Here is a 21,130-nt window from a genome sequence, read left to right as displayed (position 1 = left end):
ACATATTTGTCTTTTTAATATTTTTTCTGTGATCTGACTATGAGTGGATGAAAAGCAAGACAACAATGTCATTACCAAGTGATTTGAAAATTATAGAATAATTATAAAAATCATAAACTCCAAAATCAAAGGTACTTTTTAAAAAATTTTTATTTTATTAGTTTCAGGTGTACAGTACATTGGTTAGACATTTATATAGTTTATAAAACGATCTCCCTAATTTCTCTGTCTCTCCTCTGGCTCTCCACCTAGCCATTACATTAATACTAACTGCATTCACTACGCCGTGCTCCCCATCTCCGTGACCATCTATCAAATACTAATTTGTACTTTGCAAAAGATATTTTGGAAGTCTTAAGGACAAACCAATTGAGACAAAATTCTCTTTTAGGCTACCATTTAATCTTGATTTTGCTTCATTTTTAAAGAATGTGAATATGTAGGATCCAGTCTTTTATAAACTAATTAAAGTCACACACACACACACACACACACACACACACACACACACACATCCACATACAGAGGTTAAATTAGACTAAATACTGGAAACATATAGCTTTTGTTTGGCCTTCACATCATTAAATTTTTAAAATTAGTTGTGAGCCTATAGAAATAGGGAGATTGCACACACACAAAAATATATATTTCTGGTTTTTGTTTTTTTTTTTCTTGAAAAATATCAGAAGAATGGGCAGCACTGAACTTTCATTCTCTCGTGACACCAGTCATGTGGGACGGATTCTCCCTTTAGATGGAACATGTACCTCCAGTTGGCTCTATTCTCCACCATTCTCAGTAGCAGTTCTCACACTAGCTCTTGGTTGCTTTATTCATTTCTACTACCTGTCTGGTAATATTTACTGTTATGGTTTTTTGCATCTACTTTTTTTTTTTTTTTTGCCACTTACGTCTTGCTGGAAATGGAGTGAGCCAACATTAATTTAGACTAGGTTAAACAAACACTGCTTTAAGGACATCATTAAATACAATTAACAAGTGTATCTGTGTAATGCTAAATGCAGAAATGGAAAGATAGACAAGTAAACAGACAGCACATTACCAGGTTGTCAGAGAGATTGAAAATTATTTTCTTGGTCAAGTCTAAAAGTTTAGGGGAGGCTAAGAGATTAAAACAGAGTGATAGACTCCAGTGAGTACGCAGTATAGAAGGAATTGTTTGCTGGGCATTGGACTTTTAAGTAATATTCAAACATATAGATAACACCATTGAAAATGTCGACATCAAAAAGAAAATTGCCCATGTGTAATTTTACAGTATGTGGATTGATGGATGAAGCTTCTTATCTCTACTCTTGCTGTGTTAAGAATCATGGAGGAGAAATCTCTTTCCTCCTTTTTCTATGGATTCTACTTTTGGTCCAGGTAGCCTCAAAAGACACCAGAGCCATTTGAAGCTGTCTAGGAAAATAGATTTGTAATTGTGAAGCACAGTGAAGGTCCTCCTTTCAGTCAACTTGGAAATGATGAACATCAGCCTGTGAAATTTTCTCCAATCTGAACTGTGGCCATGGGATGTCTTCCTTCTGATAAATGGAGTATTTCAAAGCATTATTATAATTCTAAATTTTAGTTCTGGACCTTAAGACAAAAATTTTTTATAAAACTTTCTTTTTTTCTTTTATTAATTACAATACAAAAAGATCTCTAGAAAGACTGCCACGACTCCCCACCAATACCTCTCTCACTCTACCCAGTGCTGAAATTGAGCAACAATTATATTTATCTAAAGCCTGAGAATGGGATTCTTTGCTTAGGTATTAGTCATAACTTAAATGATGTTTTTTAAAAAAATCTTACATAAGTATTAGAACTCTTCATCTTTTCTCACATCTCTGCTCCCCTCTCCTCCGTTCTAATTTCACTTTCTTTTAATAGTGTTTCCCTTTTTTTTAATCCAAATTTGACATCTGAGAATTAACTGCCTACTCTCTCTAACCTCCACCCTATTTATTCAATCACCAAATCAGTTCTCCTTTTACAATGCTTTTCTTCTCCCACCTGCTCTCATCACTCTAGCAGTGCTTCCCAAATTGGGTCCATAGTTCTACACATCCAAACTCTCCAGAGTTCTTATAATTGAAATCACTTATAATACCTAATAATGTAGATTTCTTAGAAGTCCAGACCTTCAGAATCAAAATCTGAGGAAAGGGGCCTAGAGACATTCGTTATTATCAAGCACTCGTTTCAACATGGCTAAGAATTCTTCACATTTTCTTCTGTAAACTGGACGTGGATGAGAGGCTAATGCTCACAGAACCAGTTTTGGGCTGCTGCCTTTATATGTTCTTTCTGGATCACAGAGCACCTTACTTTAGAATAGAGCATTACCTGACACCTCTGATTCTCAACCATTGATGTTTCTGTCAAAACTCAGAGGCAGTAGGAAAAGTCTTGTTTAACATCCCATCACACTTAATTTAATTCATTTCTCTTACTTTTGTAAGGTTTCTAAATATTAATGAATAGATGAGTAGTTAATTTAGGCATGATTAACTTCATCACATTTTAGTTTTTCCTTTCTTACTCAGACTTAGCTCAGAAATTTTGATATTTCTTAATAAAATTTTTTCGTCTTTTCAGAAACAGGTACCTGAGGTTTCTAATTTTCCATGGTATCATTTTGCAACCCATTTTCTTAATCCTTATACTCAATTAAACCCCTTTCTTTCTGTCTCACTAGGATCTTTGAGACAGAAATTTCTCAAAGATCTATTTTCTATAATATTTATTTTCAAATTTCTATAATATTTCTATATTAAATTCTATATTAAATTTCTATAATATTTATTTTCAAATTCTTAATCACCATTAACGTTGGTAATACACCCATCCACTCCCCCCTCACCCACACCCACACACATCCCCCCGCCCCGCCACCATCACACACCCCCCGACAGCACTTTGGACACCAAAGAAATTGGTTGTCTCAGGGAAGGCTTTGGCTCCTGAGGTAGCAGTGATGGTAGAATCCTTGGAGAGTATGGGCAGTCCTCCTGCCAGGCGATATGGAAAATACTGCTTTTATTTGAAACCTATAAAACGTTTCAGTGTGGAGGAAAGTTGTCAATCTCTAAATTACATTTTCATTACAGACATAAAGAAGATGATTCTCAGAAGTGGGTGTTTGGAACTGACGGCTGCATTTATTCTAAAGTAAGGACTTCATAAAGCCACAGCTTTTATTCCTGAGTTTTTCTGTTTCTAGATTTGTATAAAATACACTGTCTATTGTTGAGAGTAAGAAATGCTTTTTCTGCATAAATGATTTTACTCTGTCCCCAGAAGTTTAGAATTTAACTTAATACTTTCCTTTGAGGTTTTGTTTGACTAAAACACAAGTTCTCCAAAGCCAAGAATAATTTTCTCTAATATATTGCTATGAAACAATCCAGCATTTCGGGGCATCAGTTTTCTTTCTTTTTTTTTTAATTTTAAATTTATTATTTTTTTCTTGAGATATAGTTAACATATAATATTGTATAAGTTTAAAGTATACAATGTATTGATTTGTTACATGTATATATTGCAATATGATTACCACCATAGCATTAGATAATACCTCTAGCACGTAATGATTATTCCTTTTTTTGTAGTAAGATTAAGGTCTACTCTCTTAACAACTTTGCAGTTTATAATACATTATTGTTGATGTATTGTTGATTATAATCACTGTGCTGTGCATTAGATCTCTAGAACTCATTTATCTACTAGTTGCAAATTTGTATCCTTAACAACATCTCTACAATTGCCCTACCTCCCTGGTAACCACTGTTCTCTGTTTCAATGAGTTTAGTTTTTTTAGATTCCACGTATAAGTGATATTATGTAATATTTGTCTTTCTCTGTCTGATTTATCTCTCATAGCATAATGCCTTCAAGGTATTTCCATGCTGTTAAAAGTGGCAGGCCTTCTTTCTCATGGCTGAATAAAATCCTGTTGTGTGTGTATATATAAATATAAATAAAATGTATACCTCGTCTTCTTTATCCATTCATCCATTGCTGAACCCTTAGGTACTTAGATTGTTTCTGTATCTTGGCTGTTGTAAATAATGCTGCAACAAACATGGGAATACAGATATCTTTTCAATATCCATATCAGTTTTCTTATTCATTAAAATGAGGAAATTGGCACTTTGGAGAGCTGGCAATATCTACTAAAGTTGAGCATGTCTCTGCAGTCCAGCAATTCCCTTTCTCGTTTAATGCTAAACAGAAATACTTGGATATCTTAAGAAAAAGATATTTACTAAAATGTTCATAGTAAGCACTAATTGCAGTAGCCTCAGTGGAGGATAACTCATATGCTTATCAGCAGTAGAGTGGATAAATAAATTGTGGTATATATATTCCATGGAATATAGCAGAGTTGGATAACTTCTATAAAGGGCCAAATACTAAATATTCGGGGCTTTGTGAGCTATACAGTTGCTATTCCAGTGTCTCAGCCCTGCCTTTGTGGCATAAAAGCAGCCACAGACAATGTGTAAATGAATGGTGTGGCTGTGTTTCAATAAGACTTTTTTCTCAGAAACCATGGTTGGTCAGATTTGGTTCACGGGCCATAGTTTTTTGACCTTGGAGTATAGCAACAGCCAATGGACAAACTACAATTACCATAACAATGTATACGAATATCACAAATATAATGGTGAACAAAAGAAAGCAGATGCAGGAGAATACACACTATATGATTGCAGTTACTTAAACTTTAATGCCAGACAAAACCACAAATCTATTGTGTTAGAAGTCAAGAGAGTGGATATAGTTGAAGGACGTCGGTGACTGAAAGGTGGCATGAGGAGCACTGCAAGTGTATCGTGAGGTGCTCTTTTTTTGACCTGGATGGTTAGTTAAACAGGCATTCACTATGCGAAAATGGATTGCGTGGTGCATTTATGATTTATGTACTCTTCTGAATGCGTATTATGCTTATATAAGAAATGGCTTTAGTAAATTGAGGATATTGGCCTCGAATTCTCAAGATTTCTTTCCTGTTCTATGATTTCAAGTCTAAATGAAATGTTAATCAACCATTGGTACTTAAGAAATGCAAAAATTAGATTAATCACATGGTATCTGTCAGTGTTTGCCTCAGAATTCTACCGTCATGATTTCAGAACTGCTACATTACTTAGATGAATGAAACTGTACATACATGGGGTATTAATTTTTTAGAGCTGTTGTAACAAAGTATAAACTGAGTGCCTCAAAACAACAGAAATTTATTCTCTCACTGTTCTGGAGGTTAGGAGTCTGAAATCAAGGTGTTGGCAATGCAGTGCTCCATTTGAAGGATCCTTCCTTTCCTCTTCCGTCCTCTGGTAGTCCGGGCCTTCCTTGATTTGCGGCAGTGTGACTCTAATCTCTGCTTCCATCTTCACACGGCTGTCTCTCTCCGTGTCTGAGTCTTTACCTGGCACTCTCTCTGTGTGTGTCTGTGTCCACATTTCCCTCTTCTAATAAGCACTCTAGTCATATTGGATTAGGGCCTACCCTACTGATCTAATATTAATTTGATTTTATATCTACAGAGACTTTATTTCCAAATAAGGTCGCATTCACATGTACCAGAGGTTAAGACTTCGATAGACCTTTTGGGGGGACACAATTCAACTTATAACACATAGTGTGCCAATTACCAATATGCTAACCTCTTTTCCAGATCTACCATTCATTGCCTGGCACCTGCTTCGGGCAGCTTCACAGCACAGTACAGCCAGTGGGACATCTTCTTGTGAATGGTTTCCTTGAGCATATTTCTCATGGGTGGCTTTTTAGTGGAGTGTTACCAACTAGGCACTTCCCTGTAGATGGCTTTCTCAGGCTCCAAAGGCAGGTTTACTGTGACTCTCATGGGCGCACTGCCTCAGGGACTTCTTCAATACCTGTGAGATGACTGTGCCCTCTTCGATGGGGTCCGGATCTCAGCCTTGGGGCATACTTCCTCCTTGGGCATTCTATCTCAGGCCTAGTGGTACTGGCTGCTCCCTCTTTCAATTCATACATTCTTTAGTGTTCTCTTTAATTCTTATTAGCTAATTTCCTATCACTCTAATCCTCTTTTACTAATTTTTTGTATTAAACTTTTCCTGTTCAAATTACTATGTGGTTTCTATCTTTTTATTTGACCTCGACTGATAAACTTAGTACCTTTATTTCTCTAGTGTTCTAGAAGTAAATATTTCAGCTGTTATTCCATGACAATGTGCTCCATTTTAGAAACTTAGAGAGTTTGATGCAATTTAAATATTAAAATTAATATAATAGCATTTCCTTGAGTAGTTATTTGTTGGCACACTGGCTAAAATCCCACCCCCATTCGCTAATTTGACTTGGACTATACACATTTACCTCTGCTCTTACGCAGGGAATTTGACATAACCATCAAATGTCAAAGCATTTTAAAATTTACATTTTTCTAACTTCATTCGGAGATTCACCCCAGCTTTCCTTTTATCCTATTTCTGACTCCACTATATTCCTGAGGCTCTAGGTTGGTATGCCGGCAATCACAGAAAGACTAAAGCTTGTACATCTTGGTAAAAATAAAAAGTAGAATTTTGAGACTGTACCAAAATACTCTTCCAGCTCTAGCCTGTACCTGCACACGAGGACTTCATTCTGAGGCATATCTGAACAGAGCTGACTCGCATAACTCAAGAACGTAATTCTGTTTTATATAAGTATCATCCTTTCTGCCAACAGACATGGAGGAGCAGGACCAAGGTTTAAGTGTATTTTCTTCTTTTCTCTCCCAAAATTCGAGTACCTCAACCTCCACACCTACTCTGATGTCCTTTTTACCTCTCCTTATATCGCAATTTATAATGTTCAAATTCCTAACAGTAGTATTGATAGCTAGCAAATAACGCATATTTTTGTATTTTAGACATGTTACTTTTAAGAGAATTTTGATTCTAAAAATTTTAATATTGCATTTCCAAAATCATTGATTTTTTAAAAAATTACAGTTATTCTAGATTCACAGAGCAAAACTATTTTTTAATGAGGCATTTCATTCTTATAGAGGTTTAGAAATTTTAATTAGATCTAAATTTAGTCATATCCAAAACTATATCCATCTAGTTAAGGCTAAAATGGAGGATAATTTGATAATTATTTGCAGCTGGATCATAAATGGAGCTCATTCTATTCATTAAAAAAAAGAATTACTGCTTTAGGATATTAATAACTAATCTTGGCTCCACCACTTATTAGCTGTGTGGCCTTAGGCAAGTCATTTAACCTTTCCAAGCTTCATATTCTTTGTCTGCAAAATAGAGATATTAATACCAGCATTTTGAGTATTCGGCACAGATTCTGGCCTATTGATAGACTCTGGCATATCAATTCTAGCTAATTGATAATTTGTAGCTATTAATGATAATAATAATGAACAAATTTAAATACAGTATTGCATTTTGTTATTGTTTTTACTTCGGTAAGTTTTTTTACTTTTGTTTGCTTGTTTTTAAAGTTAACCATCCCTCTATTTGCAAAAAGAAAAAGATTACTTCCTTTATACAAACCGCTAGTTTCAGCTAAATTAAAGATTTAAATTAGAACATGGAACCATAAAATACCTAGATTTCTAGAAAGCATGGATGAAAGCATCTAACCCACAGGAGTAGTGAATAGATGTCTTTATGAACATGTAAATAAAGATAGAATCCATCAAGGAAAAACTAATGGCTTTGAGTATATGAAAAAATTTTAAAACTTCTAAATCTAAAATAACATAAGAAAAAGTAAGTAGAGAGATATGGAAAATAAAGAAAATTTTGCAACATAAATGTCAGAAAATGGAATAATACTCTTAATATGTAATGCTCCTGATATAGCAATTATAAAAAGGATAAACGCTTCAGCAGAAAAACAAGTAAAGGACATGGAAAGGAAATACATGACAGAAGAAAAAAGAGCCAAACCAAATAAAAAAGTTCAACCTTACTAAAATTTAAATAAATGTAAAATGACGATAGTTTTTCTCCCTGTTAAATATGGAAAATTAGGAATATCCAATGTTGATAATGATCGTGGAAAACAAACATACTCATTTCCTTTTTTTAAATATTTTATTTGTATTATTTATTGCTGTGTAACAAATTACCCCCATACATAGTAACTTAAACCAACAAACATTTATTATCTCCCAGTTTCTGTGGGCCAGGAATCTGGGAGTGGTTTAGCTGGGTGTTCTAACTCAAGGGTCTCTCAGGAGGCTGCATTCAAGGTGTCAATGGGGGCAGCAGTCATTTGAGGATTGAGTAGGCTGGAAGATCTGCCTCTATGCACACTGACATCGCTTTTGTTCATACAATTGACCCATTTGAAGTGTGCCATTTGGTATTTTTCAGCATATTCACAGAGTTGTGTGTCCATCACCACGATCTAATTTTAGAACATCTTTGTTCTCCTTAAAAGGTACCTTGTACTTCAGACCTACTCCCTCATTCTTTCTACCCTCTCACTCAAGCCCCACGTGTCTCTATAGATTTGCCTATGCTGGACATTTAATATAAATGGAATCACACAGTATGTGGTCTTTTATAACCGATTTCTTCTACTTAGCATAATGTTGTCCAAATTCATCCATGTCGTAGCATGCATTAGTAATTTATTTCTTTTTATTGCCAAAAATATTCCATTACATGGAAATATCACCTTTTATTCATCTATTTCTCAGTTAATGGACATTTAAACAGTTAATTTCTTTTGTTTCCACGATTTGGCTATTGTACATAATGCTATGAACATTTGTATAGAAGTTTGTTGGTGGATGTTTATTTTCATTTCTTGCTGGTATATAACTAGGAGTAGATTTCATGGGTAATATGATAACTCCATATTTAATATTTTGAGGACTGGCCAAACTGTTTTCCAATGCAGTTACATCATTTTGTAGTTTTACCATCAATGTATGAGGGTTCCAACTTCTTTGCATCCTCCTTGACTCTTGTTATTCTCTGTCTTTTGATTACAACCATCCTAGAGTGTGGGGAGTGGTACTCATTGAGATTTTGTTTTGTATTTCCCTAGTGATTAGTGCTGTCGGGCATCTTTTCATGTGTTTATTGGCCATTTGTATGCCTTTTTTTGGAGAAATATCTTCTACTCAGATTTTTTGCTCATTTTTAAATTAAGTTATTTGTCTTTTTATTATTGAGTCGTAACAGTTTCCTACATGTTTGGATACACATCCCTTATCAGATGTATGATTTGCAAGTATTTTCTCCCATTCTGTGGGTTGTCTTTTCATTTTCTTGGTGACAGTGTTTGCAGCACAAAACTTTTAACTTTCGTTGTAGTATAATTTATCTATTCTTTTTGTCACTTCTACTTTTGGTGAAGTCCTTTACATTTTTTTAATAGACTTTATTTTTTAGAGCAGTTTATTTTAATAGAGCAGTTTAAGGTTCACAGCAAAATTGAGTGGAAAGTGCAGAGAGCTCCCATATACCTCCATGTCCCTGCACATGCACAGCCTCCCCCACTATCAATATCCCACACTATAGTGGTGCATTTTTCACAGTTGATGAACCTACATTGACACATCATCACCCAAGGTCCAGACTTTACAGTAGGGCTCACTCTTGGTATTGTATATTCAATGGGTTTAGATAAATGTATAATGATATGCATCCACCATTATAGCATCATACAGAATAGTTTCACTGTCCCCCAAATCCTCTGTGTTCTACCTATTCATCCCTCCCTTCCTCCTAACCCCTGGCAACCACTGATATTTTTAAAACTGTGTCCACGGTTTTGCCTTTTCCAGAATTTTTTGTAGTTGGCATCATACAATATATAGCCTTTTAAGGTTGGCTTTCATTTAGTAATATCCATTTAAGTTTCTAGAGTGCCTTACATTTTTAACATGCATGTTTAGTTACACATTTTCTAACAAAGTTTAAAGTCATTCAATATCTTTTTCCATAACAATATAAGGATCTTAGTGCCCTTTATTCACTGAATATCTCCTCCTATGTTTGGTTGGAACTTTAATTCTACACCATAAAAAAAGAAAAAAGTTTATATGATACTTGAGGCAGCATATCTAGGCTTTATGGACTAGTAAACAATCTGGATGACACTGAGTAAGCTGCTTAACCTCCCCGTGTGTTTCCTCATCTTTAAAATGGACACACTAATAATACCTATTTCAAAAGGCTGTTGCAAGGATTAAAATGCAAACATATTGTCAAGTGGGAAATTACTTTGATGCAATGATAGCCTCCAAATATACTCCTACAGAGGCTATCTTAAAGCTCATGGAACAGAAAGGTACACAGACCGAATTAAAATGCTCAAATCACAATTTACTAAATTGATTTAAAAAACAAAGCAAAATGTATGGGAAGAGAGATGGAGTAGGTTAACACACTTAAGGTGCACATGAGTTGAAAGGCCACGTTACCTGAATATTTTCTCTGTGTTGCATCACCCTTCCCTGCTGATTATGTGGTTACAAGGACCAGAGTTGAAATTTGAGCAAGTGGACCTAATAGACAAAAGCTGCCTGAGATAGTGACACACACTTCCTCCATGAGAGAGCTGGTTGGCTAGTACACATGGCCAAAAGCTGTGGTCCCCCAGTTAGCCTGATGGGCAGCTAGAGATTTTATCCAGCAGATGATCCAAAAACGAGAGGCAGCAATAGGTGGCCAATTAAAGATCTCATGATTTTTGTGTGCCTCATGTACTTCATTTCTGTTTAGTGTATCCTAAGTATTTGTGGCCATGTTTGTTATTTAGTAAATCATGACTATTACATGTCTCTCTTTTTTTTTTACCCCTGTCTACGTTCATATATATATATGCTCTACTTTCTGTCTGACACTTCTCAGATTACTAACTTATCTATGCTTAATGCAGCTAATAAATTTCATCTGTCCCATTTGTTTTTTTATCTTCCAGAGCACAACTGAATATTCTCAAACAATATATCAACTGCACATTACATGTAAACAATGTATTTACAATAATACCTTTTGTGTAGAAATAACTTAAAAAATGCTAGCTATTATTATTAATATATAGTATGGCTTTAATATTTTAATCTTATCTCTCTAAAGGGGATGGTTAGCAATCTAGTTAAACTTGATCAGATTAAACAATTAATTAGAAATCTAATATTAAAGCTATCTGGCTTGATTTTGATCTGAAATTGATAATAATGTACAAAGTTTATTAGCCAGACCTTTTTCTTATTAATCTAATTAATCCTCCCATCATTCTAGTTGTATAGATTTTTGGCTGTTGCTTACAAGGCTGTTACAACTTTTTTTTCCCATCCTACAGGCTTATCCTCAGTTTGTTCTGACCTACCTAGAGGACCTAAATGCACAAATGGATGTGACCCAGACAGAGTATCACATTCACAATGGTGCCTGGACCACAGCTCATCAGGAACATGGTAGCAGCTTAGCAGAAGAGGTCAGTGTAGTGAGCCAGAGGCAAGACAAATATAGATCTCTAAAATGTTTTTTGAAAAGAGAAAAATGTTCACGTTGTTTTCAGGAGGCAAGCACAAATTCACATCTTAATGTTACTGATTGTTTAAAATCATACACATAATATAAACATCCATATGCACATTAATATTTATATAAATGTCTATATAAATTTACATAAACATGATTTTATTAAATACATGGTGATACACTATAACTTTTCTTAGGACTACCTTCTTTAGTTCTGGCCACATAAAAATGATTTATGGGCTGGGCCGGTTGGAGAAGGCTGAAAAAACCATGAAAAGTGTAATGTTAAATTTTGGGTGTATATAGTTTAGATGTTTCCACTCAATGAAAATTTGCCACATTATTCCTATATTTTACTTATTAGGTTCTGCAAAAAAGTGCCAGCATCCCTGGTCTGAAGCAACCGCCAGAGCCTTCAGACACCCATTTAATGCCAGAAGGTTCTCTTGGGGAGACAGTGGCACTGGTGAGGAAGCTGGAGGAGAAACATCCTAAGGCTTCTGCTCAGAGGTAGGGAACTGACAGAATGGAGCTTTATTGCTCAATGACATTCGATGTTTTCCTTCAGTTTCATGTAAGATTGATTTCTTGACGATTATTGAAGTATCTCAAAAGCCCTTCGGCTTTCAAGCACAGTAGTTTTTGGGTCACATTTGATCAAGAGAGGTGACATTTATGTGTATTTCATTAAAGATCGATGTATGGTATTGTTTATAAGCATACTTCGGAAGGATTACTGTCAGGATCGCACTAAAATACTCTGAAATAACATAATTAGGGTAAGGCAGTACTGAGCATATAAACAATTGTGCAAATACCAAGAGGTCTTTAAGAAGGCCACACTCATAAAAATCCTAATGTTCATGAGGAAAATATGATATTTAGACCTGAGAATGAGTACATAACAGATGGTCTTAAGTAATGATAATTTAACAAATTGACATAATTTCTATTACTAGAATAAAACTAATATCAAGTATTTTAGTAACCAATTGAAAATTATCCTTGATCTGTAAATGGAAACTATTTCTCTGATCTTCTTTATGAAATTAGAAAACTAAAGTTTATTGTTATTATTGTCATTATTATTATTTTGTTGGGATTTGGCATTGTAAATCACAAAATGACTTTATAAACTGCAATTTTAATATATAATTGTTTGAAATTAACTATTGATTGGAGTACTCTTAAAGTAGTAATACAATTCTTATCGTAGTCATTAAAGTTCAAGAGAATTCCTAAGTTTAAATATTCTAACTGTAGATAGAAATGTCAGTTGCATGAAGAAAGAAAGAAGATGACAGATGACAACTTTTATTTTCTTTAAAAAATTTTTTTCAGCCAGCTTTATTGATATATAGTTGACATATAGCAAACAATGTGTAAGTTTGTGTGGAACATGACAACCTTTATTTCAATTAAAACTATCTTATATTCTTAAATTATGTATTTCTGACTCAGAATTTGACAGGAAGGGGGCATTGTTTTTCCTGATAATGAAACTGATTCTTCTATTTATTATCTCTTTGTTATTTAAACCTCAAATCCTTTGATTTTGTCGTTTTGAGTAAGATAGGACATAATCAAACAAAATAACAAATTTAGTACCTTACCATGTCATAGTTCGGGGGTGTCCTGGAACAGTATGAAAACTTCAGTTCTAGGTCTTCATTCCCTGCCACACATAAGGCTCTCCACCGCCCGATGCTCCACGATACTACCAGGCCGCTCTCCTTCCAGAGCACTAGACTGTAAGTCTGGGGAGCAGTGTTTGAAGTTTTCATGTAAAACAGGAGGTGTGAGGACACTGGGACACTGGAGAACTCAAATACTGTTTCTGAAGCTGTCGATGGATTATCTTTCCAGACTTACCTGGCAGCCACTCTACCCTTTTTGAGAGAATGCTGGTGCCTGTCATTATTCTCAAGGTTCTACTCAAGGAGGCACAGGTTCCTTCTGCTTTCAGATTTCCGAAACCTGTATGGAGTTTTGATGTTTGTCCCAAGGCCCTGGCCCTGGTGGGTCAGCATGTGGGGACCCCAGCGATCACTCGCTTACTTCTCTCTGATTCCCTCCTTCCCCCGCCTGGAAATATTTTCTCTGAGGGTTGAGGGCATTGGATAATTTATAGATTTGTCTTCTGTGTTCTGTTGTTCTATCTCTCTGAAGCAATAGAGTCTGGTGAGAGAAAGGCTTATAGTATTAGGAAATATGAGGCCACCTCCCCCCAACAAACAAACAAACAAAAAAAATAAAGTAGTTAATGTCAAGTAATAGACCACAATACCTGTTTGAGTTGTTAGAATTAAATGACATATCTTTAAATTTCTAGAAATGTAGTAAGCAGTCAGTAAGCAGTAGTTGTGAAAATGTTCTGAAAACAAATAGAGGTAGAAAAGAGTTTTTAATGGGAGTTGTATTTAGATCTGTAATTTTTAGTCAATAAGAATTGACTGGTAAATATATTTAGGATTTTATTTTATAAGCAATTTCCCAAGTCCCCAGGGCATTCTGCTGGGTTTGTGTCTCAGGCTACAACTCTTCTTTCTTTCTTTTTTTTTCTCTTAAAGCCACAGGGACTTATCTGCATTTTCCTCTCCGCCCTCACAATTTACGACAATAGATGTAATTTCAGTTTCTCTCCATCTCTTTCTGTTCTTTAACAAAGTTATTTCGAGGAAAGAGTAAATACTTAGAGCAATTACTTTCTTCCCATTTCAGAAGGAATTATTGGGCTAAATTAGAACATGGTACTGAATTTGGCATATTGATTACTTTGGACCTTAGGTTGTCTTGTTAGGTTTACATGCTTTTCCAATATAAGGAAATCTGTGCATTATCATAGCTTCAAGAGAGAGATTTACATTTCTTTGCTTTTATCAATGATAATTTTACAAAATAAAGAATCAAATCACTGCAAAAAATAAAAGAATAATGTGAAATGATCTGAATTGTAGAAATTTGAAAAATAAATAGAATTTTAGAACATCAGGGAAAACATTAGATTATTAATAATTTATACTGAATTTGCTTGGGTGATTTATGTGCATTATTTCCCAATAAACTATGAGGCATGTAAAACAGAGGTATTAATTTCTGTTTCACTGATAAGGAAAGTGAGGCACAGAGAGATTAAGTTACTTGGCTAAAGCCTTCCAGCTAGTAATTTAAGGTGAGTCTCTCTGAGCCCAAAGTCTTATTGTTCTGCCTGACCATTCATGTTCTTGTTCTTGTAATTATTCCAAATCTTCAGGTTTTTAAATAGGGCCTATTTTTTGACTGGATATCTTGGAAACACACCTTTAAATAAGGTGAACCAGTTTACAATGGGATTGATAGAAGATATATGAATATAAGCGGGTTTCAGTAGAGACTAAATAAGGGCTAGAAAACATGAAGGGAGACTGTGGGCCTCTGATTTCTTGTCGAATCTAATAGTCCAGATTAACTGATTTATAGAGGCTTGCACTTGGAAATTAGGGTTTTTTAAAAACCCTCTTCTAATAATGTGACTGTAACTTGTCATGATTCACCAAGGTGTTTCACACATCTAATGGTGGTTCAGGTCAGCTTTGTATATACTAAATTTGGTAACAGGTAACTTAATAGCTGTTATTTATTGAGTATAAATATTGAGTACTTAGCATGTGCCAACTGCTATTCTAAATATTTATTCTTATAACAATGTGATAGATCAATTTAATTATTGTCATAATAATATGGTTGTAGAGGTACTCTTATAATTCATAAAACTACAGATTAAGAGTGGCTTTGTAATGTGCCCATTTACACATCTGGTTAATGGGGAAGATGGGATTCGAACCCACATCCATTTAGATCTACAGCCCATGCTCTTAACTGCTGTTTTCTTCCTCATTCCTAGTAATTTTTATTCTATTAATTTTATAGCAGAATATCATCATATTGAATAGTTATATTAAGTCATTACTAAAATTTTATGTGTATTACATTATAAAAGATTCGATTAGACTATTGCCATTTTGATTTGTGTTATTCAAATTATATCCTTAAAAAAAACTGTAATAATCACTGCAAACCAGGCTCTTCCATTTACAGTCAGAATCATTTCATTTAATTTACATTTCAAACACTTGTGGAAAGCAATCTGATTGTTGATCCTTTTTTTTTTTTGTAATGTAGAAAACTTTTTCTGATTAAAAAAAAGGAAAATTTCTTACTCTGTAAGATCCTGAATGGAAGGTTCTTAGTTCATGATAGGTTTTTATGTTTTTTTGTTTGCTTTAGCAACATGTAAAATATTTTTGCTTCCTCTGTCAGTGAGATATGGAAATATGGTTCTCTTTTTGCTTGGCTAAAGTAAGTTGTGTGTACATTTGATTCTAAATTTGGTCCAAAATAAAATAAATATCTTATTCTGGCATCTTTAAGTGTCAGGAATCTGTTTGTTTACATTAGTTTATCCAATGGAGCTCTTTATCCTTATTTAAATTGAATAGGGGGTGGGGAAGGATTGGGACAACCGACAAAGCACACTGACCCAGCTTGTCACCCAGTGACCTGTGAGAAGGAAATAATGAACTGTGAGTAGCTGTCATCTTAACTGTTTCTGACAGTTTGCCTTTGGGCACATCTGTGTTAGTTGCATTGGAAAGGCCTTTGTTCTTTTCCCACTAGTGACTTTGCTGAGCGCTGAGGGGTTTGCCAGCTACTGTACTCCTAACCGGCCCCTTCCTTCCCAGGAAACTCAGCAGCTGCCACAGATCACACCGACATTTCTCTTCATGAGTCAACTTGGCATGTACTTTACTCTTTCAAAAGAGTACATATATTTAAAAGACCTTTCATTTTTTTTTTTTAATTTAAAATGTAATTGAATGTCTTAAGAGTTTCAAGACTAATGAAAAAGCAAGTTATAAAATATTTTTATTAGTATGCTCATTTTATATAGATACATGTAAAGCTAAATAGCTCACCAGATGGGCAGGTTATATATATCAATAAAAATATTGATAATAGTTATTAAAGTTTAAAATTTTTATTTGTTTATTGTCTAAATTTTAATAATTGACCATTATATTTGCAATAGAACAAAAATCAACATGTTATGAAAAGCATTTTTAAGGTAGATGCCTGATACATGCTTTATTAGTAGGAATATTTGGAATAAAATAGGTAAGAATATGCTATATTTTGCTTCATATTTTCCACTGCTATTGTAAAAATAAATTTCTATCTAATAATTTAAATTTTAAAATATGGTAATATTTACATTTTAAAGTTAATCTAGTGCATAAAATTATTATGATCATTAAGAGATGTAATTTGATAAGAAACAGGTGTTTCTGCCCCCTGGTTTCCTGAAGTATCTCTACTATTTCAATCAAAACAAAAGCAGAACATTCCTGAATAATGTGTATTATACCGTAGGAGAATTATTTAAATTAAAATCAAAGCCTCCTTTGTAAAATATAATTCCTGAGTCAGTTTTACACTTTAACAATTGCTATAATATTAGTCCTACTATAATTAAGTCTGGCTATAATCAGCATAGAATAAACACTGAGCATTTGGTACTCACTTTATTACATTTACCCTTCCAAGAGAATATAAATCCAAGCTATACTGCATTGGTCGACTTTCATAAGGCCTTTTTTCCACCCATGATAAAATAGAAGAAATGAAGCTTGAAAGAAGTGACGTGCTTTTTTTCTGCATTCAAGTTTTCTCTTAGTAACAGGTTTGAGATGTACTAAGTAAAAGAGCTATTATAGTCTCCTGCTTTTCAAAGAAAGGTAAATTAATAATAATGAGAAGTTCTTTAAACAAACAGATGAAGATCATGTTTATATAAAATTGTAAAAAAAACATTAAAAATTCAGTCATATACTGATTTTCTTGTATTCAATAGCATATGATTTATTACTCTATTAAATCATTTATGTCATTTTGCATATAGTTGATGGTAATTAGTAGCTATCTTATTTGATTAGAATATTCTTCTCATTTTGTTTATCAAATATCAACACAATTTTTGTAGCGATAGTGAATGCAAGGGTTGGTTTTGGTCAGACTGTCTTTTTAAGGCAAGTGGACTGTTTAAGTTGCCACACTCAAATTCTTCTTTCTAGAACTTCTACCAATATAGACAAATGTTGATATAATAATTGCTTTTGATATTCACTAAATTCAATTACAATTTCTAGGAATAAAATCTCATATTAGGTTATATAAAATCTCATATTGGGTTACTGTTCCTAGCTATTGAACTGCTCAGCTTTAAGCATTAATCTCTAGCTCTTTTATACTATATAGAAGAGCATAAAATTAGTTTGTGTTCTAGAGATGCAGCGACATAATTATTTTTTTAGTTAGAAAAGTCAAATATCCTGATATTAGCTGATATTTTAGTATATTTTAAAATTAATTCCCATATGTTCTCTGTGAATTAAAATAAAGTGAACAAATAATCAAATTGTACCTGCTTCTTTGAAACAAAGTCCAAATCGAACAATCCAAAAGATTAGATTTGTATCATAAATGCACAATAATTTGGAAATCATGAAAGGCTTTCAAATAAGCATTTTATGATTAATTTTTGTTCTCACTACCATGAGGTACCCAAAATTTCAATTATGCTGCTTAATTTCCATTCTAAAAATGTACTGTGTATCTTTCTGTTTTGTTCAAGCTATTCAAGGTATGAATAGGAAACTCTATTCCTACTATCTAGTATTATAATAGTGAAAGTAGTAGGTAATGAGGGTCTAGATTTGAGTAATGTGGTAGACAGGGAGGAGACTGATGGTGGAGGGATTATGAGGTTACAGTATATGGAATTAGGCAAGAGCAGAGTTTAAGGAGTCAGTGACTTGTTGGTTAGTTTCCTAACTCGTTTATTTCCTTCTACCCTTGGCCTCTTACAACCCATTTCTACTTGATGGCCAGAGTGATCCTTTCATATTCATAAGTCAGTTCATAGGAATCCTCAGTTCCAAATCCTCCTATGGCTTTTCATTTCCTTTCGAGTGAAACCAATGTCTTTACTATGTGCTACATCATAAAACTTTACCAGGCCTATGGTATTTCTCTGACCATCATTCTTTTCTCCCTTCCTCTGCTTCAGCCAGCCTAGCTTCCCGGCCATCTCTCTGACTTCATTCCACCAATTTTAATGTTATATTTTCATCATAATTTTCATTTCGTTATAATCTTTTATTCATGGATTATTCAGACGTATATTTCTTAATTTCCAAACATATGAAAGATTTCTGGTTTATATGTGTGTTATTGACTTCAAGATTAATTTCACTGTGATTGAAGAACATTTTTGGTACGATTTCAACTCTGATATTTGTTGAGATTTGCTTTATGTTCTAACCAATATCTGGACAATTTTTATGTTATTCATATGTACTTGAAAAGAATATATATGCTGCAGTTTGGTGGTGCAGTGTTCTAGTTATGTCAATGAGATCACATTTGATAAATGTGTTTCCAAATGTTGCATATACTTATTGATATTTTTCTTGGTAAATCATTTACTGAGAGAAATATGGCTAAAATGTCCCACTTATACAAATTTGTCTATTTCTCCTTTTATTTATGAATTTTTTATTTTTATAATTTGAGGCTGTTTATTAGATGCATACAATTTTAGAATTAATCTTTATGTTATTATGGAATGTTCCTCTTTATTTTTAGTATTTTTTAACTTAAAGTTTATATTGTCTCATATTAAATATAGTGGCCCTAGATTTTTGGTTGATGTTTGCATTATATATCTTTTTATTTTCAGATTTTATCTTTATTTGAAAGTGTTTTATGTGAATGCATGTAATTTTTCTAAATGCAGTATGCCTAGCTATGTCTTTTAATTGAAGAATTTAGTCCAATTATCTATAAGATAATTACTGATACTTCTGGGTTTAAATAAAACATTTTACTATTTGATTTCCATGTATTTCATCTATTCTGCGTTCCATTTTTTTTTTTTTTGCTTTCTCTTGGATTTGTTGAGTATTTTACATATTCTTTCATTCCCTTCCTCCCAATTATCTTGGTTTATATATTCATTTAGTATTCTTTTATTGATTATCCTAGAGATTATACATGCTTCTGTCATTAACATCTAATATAAATGAGTGCTTTTATCACTTCTCAGATAATTCAAAGACCTTAGAGTTCTCATTTTCTATATATACACTTTCTGACTAAATGCTGGTGTATATTATAATTCTGTAAGTTTTTCAAACCCATAAAACATTAAAATTATTATTTTCTTGATCAATATTTATTTAGAGTTAGCCACATTTGTACCCTTCTTCTTGATCTTTATTTTTTTCTGTATCTATGGACTTCCATTAGGATTCATTTTCTTTCTATTTAATGAACATCTTTTAATATTTCCTTGAGTATGACTCTGCTTGTCATGATTTCTCTCTGTATTTATTTGTCTTTAAAAAATCTGTATTTCATTTCCATATTCTTATTTTTAAATTTTTACTGGGTGTGTAATTCTAGGTTGTCATATATTTTTAAACAACACATTGAAAAAATTATTCCATTGGTTTTGGCTTCTATTTTTGTTTTTTAAATCGTGAAGTCATGTATCAGTCTCACCTCTCCTTTGAAGGCAATATGTTGTTTTTCTCTGGCTGACTTTAAGGTTTTTCTTTGTATTTGATTTTTACTATGATTTTCCTTAGTGGTTTTTTTTGTTTGTTTTGTTTTGCTGTTATCGTCCGTGGTTTGTATTTATAATACTTGTGGATTTCAGGACTTGAATCTGTGGCTTATTGTGTTTTATCAGTTTTGGAAAAATCTCTGCAATTGTTTCTTCAAATGTTATTTCAGCTGCATTTCTCTTTTTTCTCGAAGGAACACTAATGATATGTACATTAGAACTTTTTTCTTTTTTTACAGTAAACCCTATGTCTTTTATGCTCTATTTTGTATTTTCGACCTTTTGTATTTTTATCCTTTAGTGTGAATATTTTTTTTGACCTGTCTTTCAGCTCATTAAATCTCTCTCCATCTTCTTCTAATCTGCTGCTAAATCTACACATTGAGTTCTTAATGTCTGTTATTGTATTTTCAGGTAGAAGTTTTCCATTTGGCTCTTGTGGCCAATAATATTATCACGATTTACTTAATCATTCCTCTTGTATTGAACAATTAGGTAGTTTCAAGTATTTCAAGTTTATAAATTGTATTGTAACAAACATCTTTGGATCCTGTCCAGAATATGATCAGTCATTTAATCTCTGAACATTTATTAAGTAATTTTTTTTTCTCTGGAACTTTGTTGGATGCGAAGATATATAAAAATATACAGAAAAGTCCCTAATTTTCTTGCATTCGTATTGTCATAAAGCATTTTTCTGCCAAGTTACTTTTGAAAATCTGTCTAAGGTTGTAGAAATTATATTGATCATGAAGTTTGTTAAGTGACTTTTTATTTTCTATTTGTAAAATTTATAACTTAGCTGATCAAATAAGGGGACTGAATTCATACTTTTTATCAGCATTTTATTTTCTTTCTGCAACTATAAGCTATTCTTTATATTTTTCATGTTTTAAAATTGGGCTACAGAGTTAGTCAAACTATGACATATTTTATCTTTGACTTATTT

At 33.3% G+C, this 21,130-nt stretch overlaps 1 protein-coding gene across 1 annotated transcript in view; it reads left to right on the top strand.

Moving 5' to 3' along the window:
- The window catches only part of DCDC1 (doublecortin domain containing 1), a 370,803-nt gene that overhangs the window by 213,405 nt on the left and 136,268 nt on the right, over positions 1-21,130 (top strand). Inside the window, exons 17-19 of the mRNA XM_025044147.1 lie at positions 3,120-3,180; positions 11,335-11,469; positions 11,881-12,026. Of these exons, the coding sequence (XP_024899915.1) occupies positions 3,120-3,180; positions 11,335-11,469; positions 11,881-12,026 (342 nt within the window). The remainder of the gene's footprint in view (positions 1-3,119; positions 3,181-11,334; positions 11,470-11,880; positions 12,027-21,130) is intronic.

The sequence above is a fragment of the Pteropus alecto genome, unplaced genomic scaffold (genome assembly GCF_000325575.1).
Source record: "Pteropus alecto unplaced genomic scaffold, ASM32557v1 scaffold71, whole genome shotgun sequence".
NCBI classification, from domain to species: domain Eukaryota; kingdom Metazoa; phylum Chordata; class Mammalia; order Chiroptera; family Pteropodidae; genus Pteropus; species Pteropus alecto.
Note: the sequence above shows the minus strand (reverse complement) of the source record. Positions and strands in the feature narration are given on the sequence as shown.